We start from the raw sequence: 9,270 nt of genomic DNA, 5'->3' as shown, positions 1-9,270 counted from the left end.
TAATTGGACTGTTGGGCATTTTGATGTCTAATTTCTTCAGTTCTTTATCTATTCTGGACATTAGACTTCTGTGAGATGTGGGGTTGGTGAAGACCTTTTCCCATTCTGTAGGCTGTCACTTTGTCTTGTTGACCATGTCCTTTGCTCTACAAAAGCTTCTCAGTTTCAACTGGTCCCATTGATTGATTGTTTCTCTCAGTGTCTGTGCTACTGGTGTTATAGTTAGAAAGTGATCTCCAGTGCCAATACATTCAAGACTACTTCCTACTTTCTCTTCTATCAGGTTCAGCGTAACTGGATTTATGTTGAGGTCTTTGATCCCCTTGGACTTAAGTTTTGTTCACAGTGACAGATATGGATCTATTTGCAGCCTTCTACACATTGACATCCAGTTATGCCAGTACCATTCATTGAAGATGCTTTCTTTTTTCCATTGTAGATTTTTAGCTTCTTTGTCAAAAATTATATGTTCATATGTGTGCGGGTTAATGTTGGGGTCTTCAATTCGATTCCATTGGTCCACATGTCGGTTTTTATGCCAGTACCAAGCTGTTTTTATTATGGTTGCTCTATAGTAGAGCTTGAGGTTGGGGATTGTGATGCCTCTAGAGGTTGTTTTATTGTACAGTTTTCTTTTGGCTATCTTGGGCTTTTTGTTTTTCCATATGAAGTTGAGTATTATTCTTTCCAGATGTGTGAAGAATTGTGTTGGTAATTTGATGGGGATTTCATTGAATCTGTAGATTGCTTTTGGTTCGATCGCCATTTTTACTATGTTAATCCTGCCTATCCATAAGTATGGGAGATTTTTCCATTTTCTGACATCTTCAATTTCTTTTGTCAGGGACTTAAAGTTCTTGTCATATGGGTCCTTCGCATGCTTAGTTAGAGTAACCCCAAGGTATTTTATATCATTTGTGGCTATTGTAAAGGGTGATGTATCTCTGATTTCCTCCTCAGCCTGTTTGTCTATTATATATAGGAGGCCTACTGATTTTTTTGAGTTGATCTTGTATCCTGCTATTTTGCTGAAGGTTTTTATTAGCTGTATCAGTTCCTTGGTTGAATTTTTGGGGTCACTCATGTATACTATCATGTCATCTGCAAATAGGGAAAGCTTGACTTCTTTCTTTCCAATTTGTATCCCCTTAATCTCTTTGTGTTGTCTTATAGCTCTGGGTAGAACTTCAAGTACTATGTTGAATAAGTAGGGAGAAAGGGGACAGCATTGACTTGTTCCTTATTTTAGTGGTATTGCTTGAGTTTCTTTCCATTTAGTTTGATATTGGCTGTTGGCTTGTTGCAGATTGCCTTTATTATGTTTAGGTATGTTCCCTGTATTCCTTATCGCTCCAAGACCTTTATCATGAAGGGGTGTTGGAATTTGTCAAATGCCTTTTCTGCATCTAGTGAGATGATCATGTGGTTTTTTTTGAGTTTGTGTATATGGTGTATTACATTGACAGACTTTCATATGTTGAACCACCCTTGTATCCTTGGGATGAAGCCTATTTGATCATGGTGGATAATTGTTTTGATGTGTTCTTGGAGTCTGTTTGCTAGTATTTTATTTAGTATTTTTGCATCAATGTTCATGAGGGAGATTGGTCTGTAGTTCTCTTTCTTTGTTGATTCTTTGTTTGGTTTAGGAATCAGGGTAATTGTAGCCTCATAGCAGGACTTTGGGAATATTCCTTCTGCTTCTATTGTGTGGAACAATTTAAAAAGCATTGGTATTAAGTTTTCTTTGAAGATCTGATAGAATTCTGCAGTGAAACCATCTGGTCCTGGGGATTTTTTGGTTGGGAGAGTTTTAATGACTGATTCTATTTCCTTGGGGATTATTGGACTATTTAAGTGGTTTACCTTGTCTCAATTTAACTTAAGTATGTGGTACCTATCCAGAAAATTATCCATTTCTTTTGTTTTTTCCAGTTTTGTGGAGTAGAGGTTTTTGAAGTATGACCTGATGATTCTCTGGATTTCCTCATTGTCTGTTGTTATGTCTCCCTTTTCATTTCTGATTTTGTTAATTTGGATGCTCTCTCTCTTTCTTTTGGTTAGTTTGGGTAAGGGCTTGTCTATCTTGTTGATCTTCTCAAAGAACCAACTCTTTGTTTTACTAATCCTTTATATTGTTCTCTTTATTTCTATTTTCTTGATTTCAGCTCTCAATTTGATAATTTCCTGGTGTCTGTTCCTCCCAGGAGACTTTGCTTCTTACTATTCAAGGGCTTTCATGTGTGCTGTCAAGTCACTAGTGTGTGATTTCTCCAACTTCTTTATGTGAGCATTTAGTGCTGTGAATTTCCCTCTTAGCACTGCTCTCATAGTGTCCCATATGTTTGGGCTTGTGGTGTATTCATTTTCATTGATCTCTAGGAAGTCTTTGATTTCTTTCTTTATTTCTTCCTTAACCCATTGGTGATTCAGTTGAGCAATATTCAGTTTCCATGAGATTGTAGGATTTCTGTAGTTTTTTCTGTTGTTGAAATCTAAATTTAAACCATGGTGGTCTGAAAGAACACAGGAGGTTATTCCAACTGTTTTGTATCTGTTGATATTTGCTTTGTGGCCAAGTATGTGGCTGATTTTTAGAGAAGGTTCCATGGGGTGCTGAGAAGAAGGTATATTCTTTTTTGTTTGGGTGGAATGTTCTGTAGATATCGATTAAGTCCATTTGAGCCATAACATCAGTTAAGACCATTATGTCTCTGTTAAGTTTCAATTTGGCTGATCTGTCCAGAGTTGAAAGTGGCGAGTTGAAGTTTCCCAGTATTAATGTGTGGGGTTTTATATGTGATTTAAGCTTCAGTAATGTTTCTTTTACATATGTGGGTGCCCTTGTGTTTGGGGCATAAATGTTCAGAATTGAGACTTCATCTTGGTGGATCTTTCCTGCAATGAGTATGTAATGTCCTCCATCATTTTTTTTTTTTTGATTGATTTTAGCTTGAAGTCTATTTTGCTGGATATTAGGATGGCTACACCAGTGTTTTCTGGGTGAATCACAGAGTTTTCTCTGAAAAACTGGCCACAAGTCTCTTACATAGGATTTTTGTTCAGCAGGGAACAACATCACCCCTACCCACAACATCTTTGAGAATTTAAAGCCTTGCACAGAGCACTGGCATAGAATTGAGTTGTGAGTGACAAGTCTTGAGCAAGAGCATATCCTCTTTCTGTTTTGTACTGGATGTCTTCATACTTGACAGGGTTTCCGGGTTGCAGTCTGGTCTGTCTCATGGGTGTGTCCGGCTCTGCAGATTGTATCACCAGTTCTATTTGCTGTTTGTGTGGAGATCTGGCATGAGGCTCTGCCATGGGCCTTGGAACTGCTCTTCTTGGACTTGGTAAGTGAGACAGGTGTTATCATTTTTAGCCAGAATGGTAATGAATACAGAATCCCAGATTTTAAACCTAAGATCCTCATAGATTTTTTTCCTCTATGAAGACCTGGCCTGGTAGCATCAGAGGAGTCTTTGATGGCCTCAGCCTGTGTATCTTTCTTTGTTCTTTTGATGTGAGCTCTGGGGTTGGGATCAGTATATAACAGGACAGACTTCTCTTATCAAATCTTTTGTTTTATTTTCAGGGTTTTTAATGGCACAGAACATTCGGGCACAGTATGGTGAGTGTGTTCTCTGTTTTAGCCATGGGAAACTGAGTTTGGCTGGGAATAACATGGGAGGAGCTTGAAGCCTCTTGAGCAGATTCTGAGATGGGATTTTCATTGGCAGCCACTGGCAAACTTACTTAATGATTCGTCCTTACTATTTCAGCCATGTTTGGGGGGATTCTTTTGTTTGTTTGTTTGTTTGTTTGTTTGTTTTTAATGTGGAGCTGAGGATTGAACCCAGGGCCTTGGGCTTGCTAGGCAAGCGCTCTACCAGTGAGCTAAATCCCCAACCCCTAGGGCATGGGGATTCTTTATTGTGCTCCAGCAATGCCCACATGATATCTGGCTCAAAGGATTTGGAAACAAATGGCACAGAGTGGGTGACAGTCACACACATGTTTCCTCCTGAAGATACAGACATTTGCTTTCAAGTTAGTTTTCCTTTGCTTCCCATCTCTTCTCACCTGGGCTGTGTCTGGCTTTCTTACTGAGTTCTGCCCTTGGGGAGACACATCATCCATGAGACAGAGTCCAAGTAAATGCTGTCTAATGTGGGTGCAGCACGGGTGGGATTCATTTGTTTCTAGAGGCTCCCAGGTTTTGTGTGATATTAGAGGTGGGTGTAGATTTTGAGTTTTACATGGAAGCAGGAGAGAAAGTAAGACATAGGTCAGTGACTTTTTTTTGTGACAGGGTCTCTCTGTAGCTTTGAAGCCTGTCCTGGACCTCGCTCTGTAGACCAGGCTGGCCACAAACTCACAGAGATAAGCCATCTCTGCCTCCCGAGTGCAGGGATTTAAGGCATGCTCCAGCACTGCCTGGCTGTAGTCAGTGATTTAATGAGATTTCATTGCAGGGAAGTGGGAAGGCGGGGTGATAAGAAGAGCAGCCTGCAGGATTCATTTCTGACCTGGTGGGAGATGAGAGAAGCCACTGATAGCACTAAGCTATGAGAGTTATTCCTGTTTTTAAAAGTGATATTGCATTTAAAATTTCTATTTAATTAACATTTTTTCATTTATTGACATACCATTTACAATTTCCCCTCATTTTCCTCACCCATTCCCACCCCAACCTCCCATTTACCCCCTCTTCTTTCACTCCTCCTCTGAAAGTTGCTCTCACACTGATTGGGAACAGTAATGATGATTAGGCCTGTAGAACTGTGGCTCATTTCAATTCTGACAACAGTGAGACTTCTCTCTGGAGGTGTGCTGCTTGATTTTCTTTCAACATGGCACAAGCTAGAGTCATCTGGGAATAAGGATCATCAACTGAGAAACTGCCCCCACCATAATGGCCTGTAGGCATGTCTGTGGGGGCATTTTCTTGGTTAGTAGTTGTTGTGGGAAATACTCTATAGCACCTTGGGAACCTGGCCCTCCTGACATCAGGTGACTAGCTGTCTTTTCCTGTGTCTCTCCAGGGCCACCACCCCAGCCTTCCCTCTGGGCAGTTCCAGGAGCTGTGATTTCCACAGGAAGTGCTGTGACCATCTTCTGTAGAACCCCTCCAGGGATGACCAGAGTGCGTCTAAGCCATTATGTACCCAATGGAAAGTGGTTTGATTGCACCCCACAGGGAGCCCAGGAGGTGTTTGAATTCATTCTGCAGAATATGACACACAGCAATGCTGGGATTTACTACTGTAGCTACTCCAAGGGAGGTCTATGGTCACAAATTGGTGACAAACTGGAGCTGGTGGTGACAGGTGAGTAACTTCCCAAGAACACTGTTCTTCAGACTCAGTCTGATGCCTATGTATCTGAACCACATATTCCCTATCACAGTCCCTGCCCTGTATCTCTGCTCCTATATATGGATCTCTCCTCCCCTCTCCTTCCCTCTCCTCTCCTGTTCTCTGCTCTCCTTTTTCTCCGATCTTTGTTTTCTCATTTCATCCTTTCCCCTTTAATTTCACTTTTTCTTGACAGTTTTTGAGACAGGTTCTCAAACATTTCAGTGCAGCCTTGAACTTGCTGTGTATCCAAACATAATCTTGAATGTGTGTTCCCTCTGCTTGTACTCTCCTAGTACTAGCATTGTTGACTGGACAATGACACATTCATATGGTGATGGGCATAGAGCACAGGGCACTGTGTATATTAGGGAGGAATTCCACCATCTATGATTCATCCCCAGACCCTCTGTTTTGGTTTATGACCCTCCCTCTGTGCTGACCTTGTTCTAGGCTCCCTCCAGAATGGTGATTATAGCCCCTACGGGCTGGAGTTCATGGAAACTGCCAGCAGCCTTCTGTCATACATAGATGGTCTCTATGGTCTTTGTTCATGGAAAATAATACAAACATGTTTTGTGATCTGATAGATCGGCAGTGGATGAGTTTCCTTTCGTCTTCCTCCTTTCTTCTCTCTGGTCAGACTCTGTGAATTGTAGGCTTATCTTTCATCTCATTTTAAACAACAGGGCTGTACTGTCTGGTTTTGTGTCAACTTGACACAAGTTCGAATCATCAGACATGAAGGAGACTCAGTTGAGGAAATGCCTCCACAAGATCCAGTTGTAAGGCATTTTCTCAGTTAGCTTTCATGGGGGAGGGCCTAGTACATGGTGGGTGATGCCATTCCTGGGCTAGTGGTCCTGGGTTCTATAAGAAAGCAGGGTAAGCAAGCCATGGGAAGCAAGTCAGTAAGCAGCACCCCTCCATGGCCTCTGCATCCGCTCCTACCTCCAGGATCCTGCCCTGTTTGAGTTCCCGTCCTGACTTCTCTTGTGATGGACAGTAATGTTGTGGGGAGGCCAAATAAAACCTTCTCCCCAGTTTGCTTTTTGGTAATGGTCTTTCATACAGCAACCGAAGTCCTAACTAAGACAAGGGTTTTTAGTAAATTTTTTGAGACAGGGTCATACCATGTAACTCGGTCTGGTCTTGAAACCTCGATATATAACAGGTTTTTTTTTAAACACTCAACAATTCATTGGCCACTTCCTATGGAGTGTTAGGATTACAGGTAGGTGCCACCACAAGCAACTAATATCACGGTCTTTTTCTTCCAGGTGTTTATAAGATGAAGCCATCTCTTATTGTTGTCTCAGGACCTCAGGGATTCTCAGAAATTGGTGCAACTCTCCTCTGTCACACACATGATTCCTTTAATATCTTCATCTTCTGCAGAGATGGAAATGCTTCCTTTCCCCAGAACTGTTCACAGCAGGACCACAACACATTCCTCATCTCCCCTGTGAGCCTGGAGCACATGAGGACCTACAGATGCTTTGGCTCTTACAAACAAAATGCCTACTTGTGGTCACTGCCTAGTGACCCCCTTGAGTCTTCAGTCCCGGGTAAGTACATCTGGTTCTTGTTCCTTATCTCTGTGCTTAGAGTGTCCTCAAGGGTGCCATGTGGGATATGTCAATTCCACTGCATGACTCCTGCGTGCTGTATGTTGCACACCACACTGCTATTCTGACTGGATTGCTTCATTTGCACTATGGACTCTGACCTTATAAGTCAATTATAATATTTTTGGGTAGATACAAGAATATTCATCTGGGAAATGGAAGTCCTTACCTATCCATAATGAGAACCTTTCTGATAGATGGTGTACCACTTGATTGCTGACTCTTATCCTCTACTGTTGCTTTCAGAGTTGTGTGTGCGTGATAATTATATCACTATCAGAACATGACCGAACAATTGGAATATATCTGCTAGTTTCTTCATTGAAGGTGTTTTTTTTTTTTTAGATTTCAAGTTAGCATCATGTTTTTTTTTCTTTGTAGATTATGATATAATACATCATTTCCCATCCTTTTTCTCCCTCTAAACCCTCTCATGCATCTGCCACCCCTTGTTCTCTTTCAAATCCACGGCTTGTTCTTACATTAATTGTTGTTTCATGTATATATTTCTAATATATCCCCCTTAGTCTGTATAATGTTATTATATGTTTCCAGAGGTGACCATTTGGTATTGGATAACCGACTGGTGTTCTCATCCCTGGGGAAGACCATTTCTCCCACTCTCAGAATTCCTAGTTCCCTGTAGTTATATACGTGCGGTTGAGGCCTCCTGGGCTTTCTCCCATCCACTTTTGCATGTCTGTCTTGTTGTCCTGGTTCAGCTCATGTTTAAGCAGCCATGTTGGTGAAACTTTATGCATGTTTCTTCTGACATTAGTAGGAGACACAATCTCACAAGAAACTCCCTGATCCTTTGGCTCTTACAATCTTTCCTCCACCTCTATCACAATGTAGGAGTGGTTTTGTAGATGCATTCATTGCAACTGAGCTGCACAACTCTGCATTTTGGTTTGTTGTGCTTGTAATGGCATATGTAATGTGATGTGATGTAATGTAATGTAATGTAATGTGTAATGCTCTTCATCTGTTGTGTCATGAAGTTTTCTTGATGAGGGATGAGTACCACTCTTATCTGTCCCACCAGCCTTTGTCATCACAGTGCCCCCTCTGAACAGCCATCAGAGCAGTGGAGAATGCAGATACATTAACAGAAGAGAACTCAGAAATAGCAGTGCCAGATTTCTTGATGGAGGGGACTTATTTCTTTATATCTTATAGCTTCTGGTACTTTGGGATGTCTTGAGGTTTTAAGAGTTGGGACATGTTTCAGGTATGGGGAACAAAGGGCACAGGGTCATGGAAGTTCCAGTTGGGAACATAGTTGAGATAGAGAACTTGGGATAGAAAATATTGAGTGTGCATGGGATTGGAAGATGGACTTGAGGAGGCAGGAGGAAGAAATCCCATGTAGAGTTCAGAAAGGGATGGCACATGATGAACTTTTTCCCCTATGGTTTCCCATGGATTCTTTTTTTCTTTTTATTATTATTATTATATTTGTGTTTTAATTTTACACATCAGCCATGGGTTCCCCTGTCCTCTCCCTTCCACCCCCACCCCCTCCTTCCCTCCATCCCCTCCCCTCCATTCCCATCTCCTCCAGGGCCAAGACTCCCCTGGGGATTCTTTAAACCTGGTGGATTCAGTATAGGCAGGTCTAGTCCCCTACTTCCAGGCTGAGCAAAGTGTCCCTGTGTAAGCCCAAGGTTCCAAACAGCCAGCTCATGCACTAAGGACAGGGTCCCGTCCCACAGCCTGGATGCCTCCCAAACAGTTCAAGCTATTCAATTGTCTCACTTATCCAGAGGGCCTGATCCAGCTGGGGGCTCCACAGCCTTTGGTTCATAATTCATGTGCTTCCATTTGTTTGGCTATTTGTCCCTGTGCTTTTTGCAATCTTGGTCTCAACAATTCATGCTCTTACAGTCCCTCCTCTTTCTCGACAATTGGACACCTGGAGCTCCACCTGCGGCCTGGCTGAGGATCTCTGCATCCACTTCCATCAGTTATTGGATGGGAGTTCCAGCACGACTTTTAGGGTGTTTGGCCATCTGATCACCAGACTAGGTGAGGTCAGGCTTTCTCTCGACCACTGCCAGCAGTCTACAGAGGATGTATCATTGTGGATTTCTGGGGACCTCTTCAGCACTCTGCCTATTCCTGTTCTCATGTGGTCTTCATTTATCATGGTCTGTTATTCCTTGTTCTCCCTTTCTGTTCTTGATCTAGCAGGGATCTCCTGCTCCCCTAAGATTTCTTTCCCTCATACCTTGCCCTTCATTACTCCCACTGTATTCCAGGTTGTTCATGTAGATCTCATCCAT

General features: G+C 42.1%; 1 protein-coding gene across 1 annotated transcript in view; it reads left to right on the top strand.

Annotated features, from left to right (window-relative positions):
* The first annotated feature begins 3,286 nt into the window (after positions 1-3,286).
* The window catches only part of LOC118591934 (leukocyte immunoglobulin-like receptor subfamily B member 2), a 76,176-nt gene continuing 70,192 nt past the window's right edge, over positions 3,287-9,270 (top strand). Inside the window, exons 1-4 of the mRNA XM_036200366.1 lie at positions 3,287-3,353; positions 3,596-3,631; positions 5,046-5,330; positions 6,638-6,925. Coding sequence (XP_036056259.1) covers positions 3,323-3,353; positions 3,596-3,631; positions 5,046-5,330; positions 6,638-6,925 — 640 coding nt within the window. The 5' untranslated portion in view covers positions 3,287-3,322. The remainder of the gene's footprint in view (positions 3,354-3,595; positions 3,632-5,045; positions 5,331-6,637; positions 6,926-9,270) is intronic.

Source organism: Onychomys torridus, chromosome 1 (assembly GCF_903995425.1).
Source record: "Onychomys torridus chromosome 1, mOncTor1.1, whole genome shotgun sequence".
In the NCBI taxonomy this organism is placed as follows: domain Eukaryota; kingdom Metazoa; phylum Chordata; class Mammalia; order Rodentia; family Cricetidae; genus Onychomys; species Onychomys torridus.
Note: the sequence above shows the minus strand (reverse complement) of the source record. Positions and strands in the feature narration are given on the sequence as shown.